The sequence below is a fragment of the Rhagoletis pomonella genome, unplaced genomic scaffold, assembly GCF_013731165.1.
Source record: "Rhagoletis pomonella isolate Grant_MI unplaced genomic scaffold, Rhpom_1.0 Rhpom_scaffold_00007, whole genome shotgun sequence".
Lineage (NCBI taxonomy): Eukaryota > Metazoa > Arthropoda > Insecta > Diptera > Tephritidae > Rhagoletis > Rhagoletis pomonella.
This window is the reverse complement of record NW_023458561.1, coordinates 63,378,114-63,399,000: the sequence shown is the minus strand read 5'-3', so window position 1 is coordinate 63,399,000 and position 20,887 is coordinate 63,378,114. Positions and strand designations below refer to the sequence as shown.

General features: G+C 33.5%; 1 protein-coding gene across 3 annotated transcripts; it reads left to right on the top strand.

Moving 5' to 3' along the window:
* Positions 1 to 475: 475 nt before the first annotated feature.
* Positions 476 to 20,614, top strand: LOC118743323 (endoplasmic reticulum metallopeptidase 1). 3 transcript variants are annotated; one of them, XM_036475919.1, is made up of 15 exons: positions 476 to 873; positions 13,027 to 13,513; positions 13,573 to 13,622; positions 13,702 to 13,826; positions 14,013 to 14,097; positions 14,205 to 14,325; positions 14,588 to 14,742; positions 14,820 to 15,203; positions 15,276 to 15,456; positions 15,522 to 15,706; positions 15,767 to 15,910; positions 15,974 to 16,073; positions 16,144 to 16,246; positions 16,309 to 16,591; positions 20,287 to 20,614. In XM_036475919.1, the coding sequence occupies exons 1-15, from the start codon at positions 841 to 843 to the stop codon at positions 20,452 to 20,454; spliced, it is 2,604 nt and encodes an 867-aa protein (XP_036331812.1). In that variant the 5' UTR covers positions 476 to 840; the 3' UTR covers positions 20,455 to 20,614. The 3 variants fall into 3 exon arrangements, with proteins under 3 accessions (XP_036331812.1, XP_036331811.1, XP_036331813.1); XM_036475918.1 differs by lacking the exon at positions 476 to 873 and adding an exon at positions 4,578 to 5,003; XM_036475920.1 differs by lacking the exon at positions 476 to 873 and adding an exon at positions 7,399 to 7,422.
* The last annotated feature ends 273 nt before the right edge of the window (positions 20,615 to 20,887 follow it).

Sequence of the window (20,887 nt, the reverse complement as noted above, 5' to 3'; positions counted from 1 at the left end):
ATATATATATATATATTTCATGATCCAATGATCGGACCTACACCATTTTAGTATGGGACCACCTTTGAGACACTACCTTTCCGATCTTTTTGCATGATTATCGAAATCGGTTGACGTGGTCCAAAGTTATGCGGTTACATACATTCATAAAAAAAAATAAAAATAAATATTCCGACGAACTGATAACCTCCACCCTAGCATACATACATAGATATGTAGTTTTGCGAAGTTTATACCATTAACATTAATACATACAATTATGTGTCTCATTAAACTTTTTTCGCTGAACCCCATTTCATTATTGTACATACATACATATGTATATGTGTACATATTTGCATACATCCATATTGGTATTCGGTGCACTGTTGTTGTGCACACTACATGTGAAAGATTCACGTGAAGCCAACTTTAGCAGCGGCGAAAGCAAAGTCCAAACTTTGAGCCACACTCCCATTTAGTCTACGCTCAGCTTAGCTGCCAGCAACTCCGTTTTCGTTTGTTGGCTCGGCTCCACGGCTACTCACTTCGCGGTCTTGGCTAGCCAATGTTTGCTTTCGAACGTGGGTTGTGGTACTTCACTCGGTTGCTTTTTAAGCGTAGCTTCTTCTTCTAATTTTTGTTTGGTGTAATTTTTTTTGTTTTTTCTTCCATACTCGGATTACAAAGCCAAGTCGAGGTGAAATTTTCTACTAACTACCTGTGATTTAAAGTTAAATAATTTTTGACAGTTTAGCGATTGCGTGCGTGCTCATATCACACGTCGCGGATTCTCATCAAATTTGATGAAATGTAGATATTTTTTTTATTCGTGTAGTATAGTGCGTTGATTGAGCAAAAATGTGCAGCGAGGCGAGAAGGAAGCAGGAAAATGTGAGTGCGGTAGTTAAAGTGCCAAATCGGTCAACGACCGAAAGTGGTAATGTCATGTAATCGTGGTGTTAATTGTCGTGAAAATGTGATTAGTCAGTTGCATGGATAACCATTTAGGTGAATGACAATTATGTCATATCTCGCTTCAAAAAAAAGCAGTGATCAGACGGACGCAAGTCAACGATAGCATTCTAGTCTCAGAGTTTCAAATAAGAATGCATCTTCTGCGATTCTTCAGCGGCCCACAATCCCATCGGATCTAACTATTTACATACGCTCATTAAAATCCACATTAATTTTCTTTTCTTAAAAAAAAAATGGCGTGTCACCTTAATGGGCCGTATGAATAAAAACTAAGCAATTGCTTTTTCTTAAAATTTCATACCTTTTATTTCAATTTTGTTTAAATAAATTGAGTAAAAGATTTTAAATTTTAAGAAAAAGCAATTGCTTATTTTTTATTCACACGGCCCAATACTTTATATAGCAGTGGAAACGAAATGATTAAAAAGCGTCTCGAGGAAAGTGCGTCCTCTCTCCTTGTGTATATGTATAAATAAGACCTTTTCGTAGTACAACCATTATTACGGCACACTGTACTTTTATAGTAGATTAATACACAGCAATTACGCAATTAATTTTGCGCATCCAACCCAACAATCATATGAATTAATTGGCTTTGGGAAGTCATTTTCAACAAAAATAAATAAAAAATCAAAACCTTTCAGTAAATACGAGACCTTTTATTATTTTAAAAAGATTAAAAAAAATCCAATAAACAAAACACAACAACTGCAAATTTAAAGGTAAATAAACCAAATTTACTTGATAATTTTGGTGAAGCAAAGTTTAAGTTCTAGCCACTTTGTAAAAATGCTAAAATAAATAGAAAATTACTCGTATTTACGATGTGCATTAAAACACTTCCTATACGTTTTTCAGGCATCAAAAAAGTAAATTTTTATGGATAACTTTTATTCATGCCAATCCTCATCACAATATTGTTAATTTTTAAATTTTCATGATTTATTAAGAGTTAATGGCATTTATTTATTTTATACAAAAAAAATACAATAACAATTCGGGTGACGCTTTTAACATTATTTTACCTTTTTCGTAATTTCGTTCTTAGTGGAACAGTTATTTGCATACTTAACATATTCATTAAATATTCCTGATTATTTTTGAGAATTAGCATAAAAGCATTAATCTTAAGTTAATATTTGCTAATTCCAAAATACTTTTATCCCAATGGCTATTCTTTGTTATTCACACATTCTTTGAAAGCAGTGTCAATATTTAAGCAAACAACCGACATACAAATAAATTAAATAAATACGGGGAAGAATATTACAAAAAATTATACTTCCAACTTGTGCTAGGTTTGTGTAGAAAATTATTAAAAGTGTTTGCACAGTGTTGATAAAGCAAATACATACTCAACACTGCAATATGTCGAATCAACTTAGCGGTAAAATTTGCTTTTTTGACTTAGAAGCTAAAGCTAAGCTTTTTTTATGTATCTGGGCCTTGCCAAATTGGGTTCATTTTAGACATTGAACTTTTCTACATAATCTTATTTATTGTTTTTTTTTGTGCTATGATATAAAGCAAGAACATGTACCTGGTTTAAAATATTTGCTCATCGGAAAATAAGCCGTAAATTTTTCTTTTCACATTTTCGGCATTCACCAAAATTAATCTCCGAAAAATCCTAAAGCTCCTGAAATAGCCCGTGAGGTAACGATAAATTTCGGAAAAATCCCATAAAGCTCAGAAAAATCGGGAAAAACCGCAAAAACCTCAAAATTAAGGCCGAGAAAAAATATTTAGAGTACCGAAAAACTGGATACAAAGAATTCCGAAATTTCCCTTAAATAACCCGAAAAATATAACTAAAAATACTATAAACCCGCAAAAGCTTCCGAAAAGTAAAATATCACGAATTTCGAAAACTCAAGAAAAAAACACAAAAATTTTAAAAATTTTAAATGCGAAAACACCAGATGGATATAAAGAAACTTTCAAAACATAAACAAAAACAAAAAACTGACAGTTGCTAAAAGTTCTCACCAGATCTGTGAAAATCTTATACCGAGGAATCCCGAAAAATCCCGAAAGCACATTTAGAGTTCCGCAAAAATAAAGACTGGCAATTCTGAAAAGTCCCAAAAATGTGTCGGAAAATAAACCACGAAGAATCCCTCGGAAATCCTGAAAAATCTCAAAAATTTCCCCAAAAGTAAAATAAATTTTATTTTTTAATATTTTTATTGAGAAATTAAATTTACATACTACAATCCCTGAAAGGACCAGACAAAAATTTCAAAAAATTTTTGGAAGTCATAAACAACTTTTTATCACGGTTTTTAACCGACTTCAAAAAAAGAGATGGTTCGTCGGTATATTTTTTTTTATGTAAGTTGGTAACATATAACGTTGGACCACGGTAACCGATTTCTATAATTTTTTTTAAGGAAAGTTGGTACCGCAGAGGTGATCCCATACTAATTTGGTTTAGATTCGATAATTGGATCATGAAGAAATTAACGGTACTCTTAAATTTATATATCAGAATTGAAGTGGGTTTTGGTCGTTGCTTAAATATTACTTGTTTAAATAATAATTTTGTACACTGTATGAACTGTATGTGAGAAAATTTGCCATCACTGTAATAAAAATGAATACGATAATATTTACTCATCACCAGCATACAGAGTTGCTAATTTCCGGATTGAAATATACATAAACCAAACTATGCTGCTTTAAACGAAAATTGAGAGAGTGTCCCAAATCTGGCATAAAATAAATAAATATAGAGAAAAAAAGAAAGCATTTCACCATATTTTAGTGTAAATATGTACTAAACATATATATCATATATGTATGTATTCACATGTAATAAAAAATATGCAATGTTTCCATATGAGAGCAACAAAAACCCTGACTCACCTACCACCTTCCAATCGATCGCTCTCTCTCTCTGTTCTCCTCCAATTTGTATAATTTGCCGGCGGCAAATGAGCATTGGTGCTAATGCTTACAAACATACAAATGTATAAAATGTTGAGAGCACTTGGACAACGCTGAATTTTTTCCTACATCCAAGGGTATTTATTATCTACTCAATGTGCAGAATATTTATACATACTAGGGCTGTGCGATTAATTGATTACTCAAAATTTTAATTAACCATAAAGTAAATAACTCAATTATTCGATTAATTGGAAATTATGATTACTCAAAAGTTCAGTTACTCGAGTAATCAAGATTTTTGATTAACCAAAAACAAAAATATTTGAGTAAAATGCTTTATGATTAATCAACATTTCGAGTAAAATGAGTAATCAACATTTCAACTCTTTACATATGTATAAAGTAGTTAAAGTTCCTTGATACTTTGAAAACAACGTTTCTGTTTTCAAAAATTAAAAAAAAAATTGTTTCATACACAGAATGTAAAAAAGAAAATAAGCATTTTCCAAAGCAAACTCTATTACGAGCAAAATTATTTTTTTTGAGTAATCATATTTCAAGTAACTCGATTAATCATCGTTTTGAGTAATCAAAATTTTGATTACTCGAGTAATTGATTAACCCAATAATTGATTAACCAACTTGCTCGTGTAATCGAATAATCGCACAGCCCTAATACATACGATAACGCTCTCCATGCTTCTCATGCCATGCCGCTGCTGCAGTCAGACAGTATGTAAGCATTTGTCACCGGCTTTGGTTGGCCAATTATTCCATTTGCACTGAGCTGAGTGTATATTCGAGTTTATTCCATACGAGCACCAGGCAAGCCAAGCATTGAGAACCACTTTATTGTCAACGGCTGTACTCGTACTAATCAGTGTCAACAATTACCTAATTTTAGCGTGTTGTTATTATTTATCGTGTCAAATTTGTACTCTTTTTTTCTGTGCAATTTTCGATGATTAAATATAGCCAATCAAATGTTTGGCTAGTTTTAGTTTAGTGAATCAATAAATATTAGTTTGTTGAGTGGCTCAGTTGGTTGTTGCACGATGAGCAGTAAGGGCGAAGTCAGACGACGCGTGATGACACCGAATACCAATACGCACACTTCCGATCCGCTGTTGCAGCAGCGCGGCGCGGAATTACGAGTAAGTAGTTTGACTGCATTTTTTGTTGCTTTTGTTTGTGTGTGCTGCAATGTTTATGCGCTTGAACTTGGTGAACAAATCAAAACTAAATTAAAAGGTGTAGTTTAAGAAAAGTTACATACAAACAAAGACATATATGCACATAGTATATACATACTCAGTCTGTGATATCAGTGGTGAAAGTGCAAAACGATAATTTCGTAATTAATTTAGATAGAAAACAAAATCAGCTATCCGCAAAGTGCAATTAAAATAAATTATAAAAGTAAGCAAACACGCTCCAAACTGATCAATCACAGTTCCCGCCAGCACATCATTGGCAAGAGCAAGTAATTTAAGCGTATACGAATTTTTGTGTGCTTCGTGTGTTATGTTTATGATTTAAATATTTGTGAAATTTAAATAATAACAAAAAATTGTAAGTGTGAAAAAATTATATATGCTATCCCAAATATATATACACTTAAGTCTCTTTTTATGCGGTTTTTTTTAAGCGGATTTGAATTTAGGCGGGGTTTCAAACAATTTTTTCGCTGTAGCGATTTTGCTTTTTTGAGAGTTTTTATGAGTTTTTTTTCAGTGTGTAAGATACCATGCTTCATATTAATAATTTGTCTTATTATATATATTTTTACATAATTCATGTATTTGTTGTGGTATTTTTTTTTTTTTTTTTTTGTTAAAATACAGATAATATTTTTTTATTTCATTAATGTTCAGTTTTACATGAAATAATAAGTGCTGAAGTGAAGAAATAAATTGTTTTTTTTTTCCTAATATTGCCTCACTGGATTTTTTATGCGGTTTTTTAGAATCTTTTACACGGAGTATCTGAATTTATGCGGCTTTTGAAAATGCTGGAACGCATGAAAGTATGAAATTTTGTATGTGGATTTTTTTTGTGCGGCTTTCTGAGGAACGCATGTATCGCATAAAAAGGGACCTAAGTGAATTAAGGGTTGTTCTCTCAAGAAAATTTTGAAATTTGTTAGCCCCTTAAATATGCATTTTGTTTTGAAGAAATGTGTTTGAAAGGCAGATAGTTTTATAAACCCTTCCTGAGAAAATTGCACTAAATACGAATAATTTCATTGCCCTAATTTTTTTACTTTTCAAAAAATAAAAAAGGTAGATATTAGCAATCCCTTGACTCGTAATATTTAAAACACGAAAATTTTTGCATTTTCACTTTTTTTAAGACAAAAGTGTATACATATGTATAACCCCGCAAATCTATTATCAGAATTTTTTTACAAATGTTCAGTGTAAACTTAATTTTAGCATCCACCAAAGATACGATGGGACGTTTTTCTGAATGTTTTAGTATAAAAAACTTGATGTTGAATCACTGTATAGAAATTCGTTTATTATCCATTTCTTCACTTCCCCTTAATTTCTTTCTGCTCTTCATTATACCACTTACTACACACACAATTTTACTATTTTAAGTAAGTGCCCTTCAAAACCATTTATAGAGGTTTATATTAATGTGGCTCGATTAGATTAGGCTTAATTGGTTGTCCAATATACATAAGGGCTAACTGCGACCGTAAACATTAATCTTTTATTATAATAATATTTGTTGAGCGGTTAATGCTAATCCATTGCGAAATTTACGGAGTGCGGAGAATGAAGTGCGCACCAAAGAAAACAACCTCGAAAACGCTGGGGCGCTAAATTCCGCTCATACCAGGCCTTTTAAAAAGAGCCACCACATTTGAGAGCCGCAGCTTTGTTTTCCTAAGAAATTAACTTGGGCGTCTCTGCTCCATCATTTGCCAAAAATACCCTGTCAGAGTCTCTAGATAACCCAATGCTCGTCAAGCTGGTATGAATCTCACGTGTCCAAGAGTTCTTTCTCGATGTCCATGCCTCGATTGTACTGTTAGTAGCCAACTCAATGGAAACGCAGGGAATAATCAGACGCGACCGCAAGAGAGATCGGACATTGCCCTACTAGCTTTGAACTCAACCTGAGCCCGCGGCTTGCTCCACAGTTGAACAAGTAATAAATTGGTTTCCTAGCTTCTGTGTTTCTATGTCCGAATCAATATGTTGAGCTACCTACTCAATAGCAGAAGTTTAACAAAAGAGTCGAGCCCGCATAAGATGCTATACTGCCACCACGGTTACCACTCGCGCAAAAACGGTTGTGTTCGTAACAGCTGACTTCATTAGCGTTAATTCCGTAAAAGCCTGATACCGTTTCACAGAAAGAAGATATGACAACAACTTCCATGATAGTCATGAAATGACACAATATACATATATGTATGTAGGTGGAAGTCCATCTGAATTACAAGGAGATCAAAGATCTGGCAAAGATATATATATAAAAGATATAATATGTAGATATGTTGTATATACTACTCGTGCCTCCAGTTACTTAGCCAGCAACTACTCACTTTTTATGATTGTAGTAAGTGAATTTGTTTCCAAATTATAATGCCAAAAACGTATTGACATCTAATCCCCATTCACCCTTGGACTTGATCAGTTTACTATATAGTACTTAAGCTACTCATATTTTTTCCAACTAAATATATTAAAACAAAAATATGCATCATAAATTATATTCACAGAAAATCAGCAGCTAATAAATTTGTACAAGGAATATTCATTTATGCGTCCAGGTGCTTATCATTATTTTTCAATGCTGATAATATTGATAAGCCCTTCACGGTTATATTTGTTGTTGTTTTTTTCGCCAAGCTAAAAGCAGTATTAGTAATTTAAGCAAATATAAACAAACATACATTAAATATTTATGTATGTATGTACATATGTACGTAATAGGTTTGTTATTATTTTTGCGAAAGAGTATTAAAATATCTTGTCTTTTTTTCTGCACTGGCGCATACTTCATTAGCAACGCTTTTATTTGTTTTCCGGCTAAAGGATTGGTTTAACACCACTTTGTTTTATTTTAGTTATCATAATAGTTACCGCCAAAAATGGCAATGTGCTTATGTACATACATCCATACATAGGTATATCATCTGTTTAGTTAAATGTCGTTGACAGTTTTCTTTGGCTGGATAAGCCAAAGTATATCCGATAGAGTTTGAGATAGAGCTAATGAGCATCGGCGACGTAATGAACACATCAGATTATTTACAAGATTTGTTGACGTCTTCATTTTATATTTCGTCGTTTAAAGTACAAAACCGCGTATGTGAGGTTGCAAAAATTATTTTCTAAAACACTCATTTTTCAAAATGGTTCTCATATTTATAAACCAATCGCTTTTCTGGCCAGTATATTTCAGGAGGAATGGGTAAGGCTTGAGCCAAGAGCTTGTGTAAGCAAATCCAATTTTAGCAAAAAATGTCAGTTTGTACTTTAAACGAAGATATGCACATACATATGTATGCGTGTATGTACATATGCTCGTACACAAGCAGGTGTGAGGTACCTAAATCCATCTCAGCAAACAAGAAAGGTGTTCTGATTAGCAAAGCCGCGAAGCAATATATCCAGAAGAATAAAATTGAAAATTAGTGGCATAGAAAAAAAATTATTTTGGTTAGCCTATCTCAATACTTCCTTGCTTCACAAATTTAATAGTGCATAATTATTGTAAGCTTAGGTAGGAAACCATTCAAAAGTTTTGCAGGAAATAAATTTCTGCACTCTTTTGTAAAATTTTCGGACTATCTTATACGTGGTATTGCATTTGGCGGATACGAGGTATTACGCTCCAAGCGACGATATTGAATCCACGCCTCTGGCATTCTAATTCACTACCGAATGCGTCGGAATACATATGTATAAACACTAAACAAAAACTTAACCACTCAATGATATTTTCTACGCTTCAAAATGCGAAACAGTAGCAAAATATTTCAAATCTTATCAACAAAATTTTGGTCGTTTGCTAAAAATGTATGTCGCCCAAAGCTGAGAGGTCATAAAACATTCGCATTAGCTTCAAAGCGTCTAAACAGTTAGCATGAATGCAATTTCCAGCCAAAGTCTAATCAATATCAGATAAGATAAATAAAATAATTTATGAAATATTTATTTTTTACACACCGATGCACTGTGGTTCGGAGCGCAAATCTAGCTGGGCGAAACTATTTTAACAAATACTCGTTGATGGATCTTTACACCACTTCTTAATTAGGGGATTTTTGGGTCGCTGATTTCGAATCTGAAGTCACTTATCAAAAATTCAAAATTCAAAATGGACGAAAATTAAAAAAAAAATCGGTAGATTTCTATGAAACTGGGTATCTGGGGGTTTTCTGGGTTGCTGATTACGAATCTAAAGTCATTTACTTAATTTACTTTATTTATGTCGGAACGAGCATTTTCATCAGAAATTTCTTTCAATTTACTAATCACACAATCACGGACACCTTGTTGTCTTTTAGAAGTTTCAGCAACACTTCTCCAAATGTCAAACAACTCACTTCTTAAGATTTTCTTTACCATGACTAAAATTTAATATCACAGCAAGAAACACAAATAAATTTCAGAAAAAAATTTATTACAACGCTTAAAGATTTGCATGCCTGTTGTATAATTTTTTAATTTCAGAAAGCAGAAAATTCGCGATTTACTATTTTGTTAACTCTTACATAACCAAAGTTTTTATAACTCCAAGTATTTTTCTGGTTTAACACATTAATTATCTTTTTATACCCGAGCGCACTTGTGCACAAGGGTATTATAACTTTGTTCACATAACGGTTGTTTGTAACAGGCAAAACGAATCGAGATAGATATAGACAAATGTATACATAAATGATCAGAATGAAAAGAGAAATCGATTAAGCGGTGACTGTCTGTCCGTCCGTCCGTCCGTCCGTCCGTCTGTGCACACGATAACTCGAGTAAAAATTGAGATATCTTAACGAAACTTGGTACGTGAACTTCTTTTGGGCGTGGGACGGATGGTATTAAAAATGGGCGAAATCGGATAATAACCACGCCTACCTCCCATATAACGGTAATTTTAAGAAATACGAAAACTGCGATATTTTAGTAACTACTGAAGATAATCCACTAAAAATTGACACTTACAATGAGTTTCAGACGGAAAACATGAATATTATAAATTTTTGGAAAATGGGCGTAGCCACGCCCACTTATGGTTACATGTGTATATCTTGGTAACCGCTGCACCAATTTCTTCCAAACTTGGCACAGTTGTTGGCCTTAGTACAGCATACTAAATGGCTGAAAATTTTAAAATTCGGACAATAACCACGCCTACCTCCCATATAACGGTAATTTTCAGAAAAACGAAAACTGCGATATTTTAGTAACTACTGAAGATAATTCACTCAAAATTGATATTTGCAATGAGTTTTAGACGAAAAATGAGAATATTACAAAATTTTGGCAAATGGGCGTAGCCACGCCCACTTATGGTTACATGTGTATATCTTGGTAACCGCTACACCAATTTCTTCCAAACTTGGCACAGTTGTTGGTCCTTGCACAGCATACCAACTGGCCGAAAATTTCTAAAATCGGACAATAACCACGCCCACATCCCATATAACGGTAATTTCGAGAAATACAAAATCTTCGATAAATCAGTAAATATTGAAGCTAATTTATTCAAAATTGATGGTTGCAACAATTCTTTACCAAGAAGTACGTTTATGACAAAATTTTGGAAAATGGGCGTAGCACCGCCTACTTGTGATCACATATATGTATCTCGCTAACCGTTCTAGCAATTTGCACCAAGCTCGGTATGGTTATTGTGCTTGCCACATAAAAGCAAACCGTTGAAAATTGTTGAAATCGGACTAAAATTGAGGCCGCTTTTCATATAACGGTAAATTTCAGATATGCTTGAAATTTCAATATTTCGAAATTTAAGGACGCTAATTTACTTAAAATGTATACACCCCGGCTTAGCATGTAGCGGTAGCTTTCGGAAAGGTGGAAAACATATATTTAATACTTGCGCCGGGTATTTAATGTTCGGCTCCGCCCGAACTTAGACTTTCTTACTTGTTAATTAATCAAAACGACGATTTTTCAGAATAAATTTGCTTATACCAATGTGGACATAAATTTCGTTATGACCTCTGCATCTATAGCAGAATAAGTGTAATTTTTTGTTTATAAAGTCAATTTGCAATTATGCAAATAACTGTGAGTGCAATTATCAATATTTTAAGTTAAATTTCAGCTTTTAAAATAGAGTTCTCAAATAGGCGGCGTAGACTTACCTTTTTTTGTTTGTTTTCATATGTTAATGCTTTAATAAATGCAATTTCTATTTGAATGTATTGTCAGGTATGTATTCCAAGTACCATTAAATATTTTAAAAACAAAAATATTTTGACCTTCGTCCAGCTAGATCTGCTATCCGAACCACTGTGCGATGGTCCTCTGCAATAACGACACCACTCAAAGTTCAAAAAAAAAAAACTTGTAGCAAGTAGCAAGTAAGGCACGCGATAAGGGCTACCACATCAGGGATAGCAGAACTACACTATGAAACACAGAGTTGTTTTCTTTAGTTCTCCAAAGGAAATTTTTTCTGCCCGAAAGCTTTTTATATATCTCAGCTGACTAAATTTGCAACACAAAGAGATTTTGTGCAGCCCTAAGTCAGACACAATGCCATTCAAATCCTTAACAAAGGAAAACCAAGGAACACCATATAGAACATTTTTCACTGTTAAAAAATGTATTATTTATAAAAAAAAAAAAAAGAATTGAGCAAAAAATCAATGCGCTGACGAGGCTTTACTTAGCTGTGTACTTAGCCTTTCAAACATACCGACAGCTCTTGCGAAAAATCTTCTCATTTACCGATTATAAAAGCAGAGCTTAAAGAATCTTTCTTCTATAAGGAAATTCGTGGTAAGAGGGGCACCCCATGCGGAATACTCTACTGGATTTGGGCAAACATCTAGGGACTCTGCGAGTATTAAACAAGTTCTCACGCTGATGAGCAGTAACGGTTGGGGTGTTGTATCACGAAAAATCTGAGCTAAGAAATCTACGTACCCACTTTCTGATACGCGTACAATAATCGACTAGGTGGGCCGCCTAGCAGCTATGGCAGAAGTTACTAGGAAGAGGATGAAGGGAATATTTTTTTTGTCCCTGCCCTCAATAACCAACTGGAGAGCGAAAGCAATGGGTAGTTATTTCTTTAGATTTCTTTCTTTAAATAATCTCAGAACAGTATGTTTAATGAACCTGTTCGGGTTTTTCCTGAAATTCCCATGAGTACCACGGCTTATCCAAACTAGCCATTAATTATGAGATATTAAATTATTTTCTTGTATTCCCCAAGCCAATCAATTTGAGCCTCAATTCTTAATCTAATTATTTATTTAAATTATTATTTTGACTGATTTTTTTTTTTCAAAAATTGTCTTCTAACGGCAGAATCGCGAATTTCAAAATGGTTAATCCAGTATGGCGGAACCAACTGCTACCAAAAAAAAAATATATATATATATACCGACTTTTTCGAATTTTTTCAAAATTTATAGGCTCTTTTGATTTTTAAGATTTTTATTCAATTATAGCTGACTTTTAAAAATCTTTTCTCGTAACCTTTCAATTTACGCCTTCACACGGCTCCTGAGCCTCGAGAATACACGCTTTGAAACTCGCTTCATTAAAATTTAAAACTTTTTTCTCAGACTTTTTAGAATTTTTTCGACATGCAGTTTTGTTCTATTTAATTTTGATATAATAAAGTGCAAGTTTGATATAGCTGCAACTTACCGTTGATTTTTTAAATTTTTGTACTGAACTTTTCCACAATTTTTGGCATACAAAATATGCAATTGTAAAGCGTGTCTTCTTATGGTTTTGATTAGAGAATTAACTATATTTTAGTTGAAAAATATTGGAAAGTTAATAAAAGAAAAATAACCCAGAAAAATTCGAAAAGTATTGTCCTGATTCAAATGCATGCGAGTGTACATATGTATTATCTAATCTCAATACCTGCAGATCCCATCCCAATCTAAAGTTTTTACTAACGAATTACCACATTTATTTACCTATATAATAATTCAAATCATAATTACAGACCCGAAGCATTTGGCAGCGCGTTTTCGTTGAACATGGCAAACTCAAATGGTACTGGGCGCCTGTCTTCCTTGCCTCTTGGGTGCTTCTCTACTTCTTCGTTTCCATACCCGCCTATCATCGATTACCCAAACCGATTAATATTGCGGATGAATTTCGCTATCCGGATCGTTTTATAGCTGAAAGAGCCGAGCAAAATTTGGCACAACTCATTGCATTGGGGCCGCGTGTGGTGGGTAGTGAGGCAAACGAGCAAAATGCCATCAAATACTTTCAGAGGAAATTGAAAGATTTACAAGCTGGTGCTAACCCTGCACTAGAAATTGAGGGTGATGTGCAGCTGGCATCGGGCAGCTATTGTCACTGGGACATGGTTAATATGTATCAGGGTATACAGAATTTTCTCATTAAAATTGGCCCAAAGGACACGAATAGCACATCCTATTTGTTGGTAAACAGTCACTTCGACTCCGTGCCGCATGGTAAAGGTAAGTAAAGTATTTTTGTACAGATCTCCAATATGTGTTTATTTAATTATTTTCTTTAGGCGCTGGTGATGACGGCACAATGGTGGCCATAATGTTGGAGACCGTACGCGTAAGTCAGTGGAATTTTACTTTTCTCTCGTTATTTTCAAATAATAAAACTATTTTATTCAATAACTACGACAACAAAGGTTTTATCGAAATCGGACAAACCGCTTCGCAATCCAGTCGTCTTCCTCTTCAATGGCGCTGAGGAAAATCCACTACAGGCATCACACGCTTTCATCACACAGCATAAATGGGCGAAGTATATCAAGTAAGTAAAAAAAAAAAACACTCTTTTTTCCGCCCTTTCCGCTTCACTTAACCACTAAACTAACATAATTGCTCACTTAATTTTGCCTTTCCCATTAAATTATTTAGTAATTTTCCTCATTTAATTTCCATCCACTTTCAACAACTCATTAAAATATTAATTACTTTTTAAACGTACAATCAACAGAGCTTTAATAAATTTGGATTCAGCTGGCAGTGGTGGACGCGAAATTCTTTTCCAATCTGGTCCTAATCACCCTTGGTTAATGAAGGTGAGTATGCAGTGGAGAAAAAATGAAGATTCGCAAGTTCATTAAATTTATAGCACAAAAGCTATTTCGTGCATTATTAATTTGATATGTTCTTTTCACTTTTTCAGCATTACCGACGCGCTGTAATGCATCCGTATGCCTCCACTGTGGCGGAAGAAATGTTCCAGCGACACTTTATACCATCTGACACTGATTTTAGGATATTCCGCGACCATGGACGTGTGCCTGGTAGGTGTGGGAACATTTTTTACAGCACCTTTATCAATACCATTACCAATAGCTACACCAATACTAACAGCAGTACCCTTAGCAATACCAGTACATAATAATACAAATACCAATATTAATACAGATACTTATACTAATATTAGTACCAATACTGATATCAATACCAATACTAATACCAGCACCAATATTATCAGCTAATATTACCACTAAAACTTGTTCACCGGTTTCTATGCCATCTTTTTTTGCTCACCTCTCCTCATAGGATTGGATATGGCTCATCAGTACAACGGTTACGTCTATCACACACGCTTCGATGTGCCAGAGATCATACCACGTGGCACCTTCCAGCATACAGGTGATAATGTGCTCGCGCTGGTACGCGAAATTGCCAATGCACCCGAGTTGGAAGATCCTTCGGTAAGCTGCTATCTAAATAGCGATGGTCTCAAATTCACTATTTTTTCTCTTTTTCTTCCTATTTTCTCATCCTTCAGCGCTACTCTGAGGGTCACACCGTCTTCTTCGATGTACTCGGCCGGTCATTGGTGTTCTACAGCGAAACCGAGGGTATCATTGTGAATATCTTCGTTTCGCTGGTGGCCATTGCCACTTGCACATACTCTTTCAAACAGATGACACACAGCACTGGCACGAAATTTGGCAACGTTGCTAATCGCGCTCTTACGCTCTTCGGTGTACAAGTACTCGCCGTAATCACTGCGACTGCACTTTGCTTCTTTATGGCATTCTTTATGGATGTACTGCATATGCCCATGTCTTGGTTCACCAACTCATGGTTGATTATGGGTTTGTACTTTTGTCCGCTATTCTTCGGTTTCGCCATTGTGCCAGCGATTTACTTCCACTTGCAACGGAGGGTAAGGCTAATCGAAAGATCTTTAAAGAAAAATTAATTTGTATGTTGTAATTTTGTGTTTTTTTTTTTCTAGGATCGCTTCCCGCTCGGCTATCGCGTTCAAATTCTGCTACACTGTCATTGCCTCTTCCTGGCCTTCGTTACACTAATCGCTACCATCGCTGGCATACGTTCGGCTTTCATGCTAATGATCGCAGTGCTATTTTACACTTTGGGCTTGATCGTGAATTTAAGCACCAAACTGCATAACAAATGTAGGTGCATCTGCTCCGTCAATATTCAATCAATATTTTGAATTTTCTTTTTATTTTTCGCATAGCTTTACCTTGGCTTATTCCACACATCATCTGCAATATTCCACCCTTCATCTTCTATGGCTATCTCTCACACGGTTTCTTTGTCGCCTTCATTCCGATGACCGGCCGCTTTGGCGCTAGCGTTAATCCAGATCTGATCATTTGCGCATTTACAGTTGGCGTAGGTATACTTACTGGTGGTTTTATGGTAAGCTACTTACTCCACTTGAGCTTTATTCCTTGACTTTTAAATGGTTTCCCATTTCAGATTCCAGTTCTCAATCTGTTCCATAAGTCCAAGACCATCATCTGTTCTTTGCTCGCCTTCACGGCTCTATTCTTGATATTCGCGGCGACCCCTATTGGCTTCCCATATCGACCAGAAACTAACATTCAACGCTTTTCTGTGTTGGTGAGTGCTAACGCATAAGAGCTATTAGATCTACTACTGACGATTTCTCTATCTTCCTCTTAGCACACTCGTCGCGTCTTCCACGATGAAACGAATAACGTGCGACGTCTAGAGACTGGCTATTTCATTTTGCCGCAGGATCGTCGCACTTATTCCGTGAAAAGTAAATAGCCGCATCTTAATTTCTAAATAATTTCCATTTTTTCACACAATTCTTCATTTTTTCTTTCTAGATCACTTGCTCAACATGTCCTTGGCTCAAAACCTCAACAAAGATTGCGAAACGGAGATGTTGTGTGGTCTGCCGCTTTACAATCATCGTTGGCATAAAGCGCGGTAGGTGTCAAACAGCAATTCTTAAACTAAAGACTTTAACCAATTCTCGTTTCTCTCGCCAGTGCCTCAAGTTTATGGATACCCGGTCCAGATCCCAAGTTCGATAGAGTGCCTGAAGTGAAATTACTTTCCAAAAATCAATTAAGTAAAACTTCAATTCGTTATGAACTGGAGTTAAGTGGACCTGACCATATGGGCTTATACATCAATCCTCTGAAGGACCGTGAAATGAGCTCTTGGTCGTTCCATTATAGTCCATTGCGTTTGGGTTGGAAGCCGCCATATTTCATTTATTTCTCATATGGCAAAGATAGTAGCCCGCTGAAATTCACACTCGAATTAGAGGTGAGTTTACCCCTTTAAAAACTTACAAATTCAATCAAGATTGGGCAGTCTTCTGTAGAAAAATATTCTACTCATAGAATAACATCATGTACCCAATCATTCATTTGCATCGGATTCATATATTCATATGACAAAATAACATTATTTTTAGACAATAGTGATTTCATGATTCGCAATATGAAAAGGAAAAATCATATCGTCACGTCAGATCGCATGACATGATGATGTGATAAAAAATCATATGATTTGCAAACTTTTTACCAGTCAGCGATTATATGAAAATAAAAAATCATATCGTCACTTCACATGACCGCAGAATACGGAAAGAATAACAGCGCAATTCTGGCTAAGACAGTTGAAAGTTTTTTGTGAGACAATTTAAAGACAAGATAAAGCCAAGACATTTAAGCTTCCTTTCCAATTTTCATGGTGAAAAGCTCTTTTAACAGAAAGCACTTGTGTATCATTTTGCTCGTGCCATTCGAACAGTCGCAATGGCCGAGTGCGCAAAGCATTGGCATTACATTCAAGGGATCGGAGGTTCGAAGCCTCCTGCAGCGGAAATTTTAAATTGATTTTTTTTTAGTTTTTATTATTTATGGCTTCAAAAAGAAAAATATTCTTATATTTTTTACTTTAATTTAAATTTTAGAAACTAATTTTATTTTGCTTCTTTTTTAAATGTAACGTTTACATTTTATTGTTTTCAATAGAATTTTTTTAAGCTCCTTAAATATTTAGAAACTAACATTTTTCTTCTTTTTAATTTATTTTTTTAGATAATTTTCTTTTAATTTTTAGATTTCATTGTTTTAAAACGAAATATATATATTTTTTATTTCATTTAATGTTAAGAACTTGTTTTATTTTTTTCGCTTTTTATTTGCTTTTAATTTTTAGATTTCATTATTTCAAAAATAAACTTTTTCTTTTAGTTTCATTTAATTTTTAGAAATTTCTCCTATCTTTTCTTTTCTTTTTTAATTTAATTTTCTTTAAATTTTAATATATTTTTTAAAAGGAAAATACTTTTTTGTTTTCATTTAAGATTTGGGAACTTTTTTCTTTTCTTTTTTTGCTATTTTTTTTTTAATTTTTAGTTTTTTCATTGGAAAAAGTTTTTTTTTAATTTTTTTTTTTTTATTTTAAAAAAATCATTTAACTTTTAAAAACTTATTTTATATTTTTAAATGAATTTTTTTAACCTAATTTTCTTTTAGTTTTCTTTTAATTATTATTATTTTTTAATTTCATTTAATTTTTAGAAACTGCATTTTTCCCTCTTCTAACAAATTTTTTATTCTTTTTATATAATTCTATTTTTAGTTTTAGATTTTATTATTTTAAAACCAGAAACATATTACTTTATTGTGTTTAATTCTTAGTAGCTTGTTTAATTTATTTTCTTTTCAGTTTTTAATCTAATTTTCTTTTAATTTTTAGATTATAGTATTTTAAAAATAAAGACATTTTCTTTTTAACTTCATTTAATTTTTAGAAACTTGTAAAATTTTTCTTTTCCTTTTTGATTTTATCTTATTTTACGTTTTAGATATTATAATTTAAAATAAATATATTTTTTTATTACCTTATTTTAAGATTATATTATTTCAAAAAGAAAAAAATTATTCCTTTTAATGTCAAGGAACTTATTTTATTTTGTTTTATTTTTTAGTTAACTTTAAATTTCCATTATTTTAAAAGAATCATATTTTTTAATATAATTTACATTTCAAGACCTTCCTTAATATTTTATTCATTTATTTTAATTTTTATTTTTAATTTTATTTTAATTAATTATTTGTTTCTTATTTAATTTTTTTTTTTAATTTTGTTTTTGTTATTTTATGGCCTTATAACAATTATATTCAACAATTTTGTATTGAGCTGAGGCCGTTTTTAATGAAAAACTTATTGTAAAAAAGCAACAATATTTTGTAAAAATTGTAGAAGTGATAGCTATTTCGGAAATCACCACATTTCCTCATCAGACTTCTTTCAGTAGGATTCGAACCGACGATCCCACTTACTCAGCCTGTTGCCTACGCACTGTGCAAAGTTCGCCTTGTAAATTATCGCTGCTTTTTCCCACTTTTTCATGTGTTAAGCCAACACTATCAAGCGCAGCTATTCGTCTGCTATTCACACTTGATCATGTGGTTGTTGGTTTTGGTTAATAATTCTATTTTTATACCCGAGCGCACTTGTGCACAAGGGAATATTAATTTTGTTCAAATAACGGTTGTTTGTAACAGCCAAAACGAATCGAGATAGATATAGACAAATGTATACATAAATGATCAGAATGAAAAAAGAAATCGATTAAGCCATGTCTGTCTGTCCGTCCGTCTGTCCGTCTGTCCGTCTGTCCGTCTGTCCGTGTACACGATAACTCGAGCAAAAATTGAGATATCTCAACGAAATTTGGTATGTAGGTTTCCGATAATCCAAGGTAGGTTGGTATTGAAAATGGGCGAAATCGGACAGTAACCACGCCCACTTTCCATATAACGGTAATTTCCAGAAATACGAAAACTGCGATATTTTAGTAACTACTGAAGATAATTCACTCAAAATTGATATTTATAATAATTTTTAGACAAAAAATAAGAATATTATAAATTTTTTGAAAATGGGCGTAGCCACGCCCACTTATGGTTACATGTGTATATCTTGGTAACCGCTCCACCAATTTCTTCCAAACTTGGCACAGTGTTGGCCTTCGCATAACATACCAAATGGCCGAAAATTTTTAAAATCGCTCAATAACCACTTATGGCACCGCCCACTTATGATCACATATATGTATATCGGTAACCGTTCTACCAATTTGTACCAAACTCGGTATTTTTATTGCCCTTGCCACATAAAAGCAAACCGTTGAAAATTATTGAAATTGGACTAAAATTACGGCCGTTTTTCATATAACGGTAAATTTCAGAAATGCTTGAAACTGCAATATTTCGAAATTTAAGGACGCTAATTTACTCAAAATTTATACACCCCGTCTTACCATCTAGCGGTAGCGGTAAGGTGAAAAACCATACTTAATACTTGCGCCGGGTATTTAATGTTCGGCTACGCCCGAACTTAGACTTTCTTACTTGTTAGAATTAGTTTTTCATTAAAAACGGCCTCAAGCTCTATAAAAATTGTTGAATGTTATTTTTTTTTAAGTTTAGCTTTTATTGTTTTAAAAAGAAATACATATATATGGCTAGCTTAGAGTGAAAAGTTGCTAAGTCCACTTTTTATGAAAACTTATATTTTGAATTACCATGTAAATAATTTTGACACATTGGACAATCACACTGCACATTTAATCATGTAACAAAATAGCAAGGGACCTCTACAGAAATCACATCGCGGATACGGACAGAATGAATTAGATCGCATGATCAAGTAATACTTGCCTTTTATCACGTGACCGATACCATATGTGAACATTTTGCATTTGATTATATAATCCGCATAGTTTCATATGATATCACCGGAAGTCATGTGAAAAAATATCATATCAAGGGTTAAAGCATGTGGAAAGATATCATGGTACCCGATCCATAAAATTTATCTAGTCATAAAGTCGTAAGATCTTTTGAAGTTAAAGTAATATATGTACATTTATATAAATATGCACAAAATGAAAAAATATTATACCAAATTTATTACATCACGAACAATTTTTTCACCCACAGAATCCTTCAGAGGACTGGAGCTCGCCAATATTTGAAATTGGCATTGCTGGACATTGGAATCATGATGAGAGTGCACATACAGCGGAATTTAAGAAGTTCCTTCAAAGCTTCCCCAAATATGTAGATGCGATAGCTTGGCCGGCATATTATGAGACACGACTGTTTTAAGTCCAGCTTTAGTTATTTATACAACTGTATATGAGTGTATGCGTGTATTTAATTGCGTATTTTAACTACTTAAACGCATAATTTTGCCAATGAGCATTTTTTTATTTATTTTGTATGAAACTGTAGGGTATTAAAATCAATAAATATATAAGAAAACTTAATAAAACGAGTCAAATTTTTTATTTGTGTATTCGGTTCAAATTATCGACGTTTCATATTGATGACTTGAAATAACTTTTCTTTGGACCGTTTGGTTGTGTGCTATTGATTTCTTTTATTTACTAGGCGAGCATTTATGAAATTTTCAAAAGGCTTTTGATTTGATTTACATATACCATACATATATGTGGGTATGTCTGAACACTTCTCTGTTATAGATAAGTAGTATTTTGCCTCATCTCAAAATAGCTGGTTGGATGTATGTGAATAGTTA

What these genes read in the sequence shown, in the direction of transcription:
- LOC118743323 (XM_036475918.1), top strand. Translation starts at nt 4,905, where the DNA reads ATGAGCAGTAAGGGCGAAGTCAGACGACGCGTGATGACACCGAATACC. An exon ending in TTCAACGCTTTTCTGTGTTG is followed by an intron (nt 15,911 to 15,973) that starts GTGAGTGCTAAC and finishes TCTTCCTCTTAG; the next exon opens with CACACTCGTCGCGTCTTCCA. An exon ending in CATCGTTGGCATAAAGCGCG is followed by an intron (nt 16,247 to 16,308) that starts GTAGGTGTCAAA and finishes TTCTCTCGCCAG; the next exon opens with TGCCTCAAGTTTATGGATAC.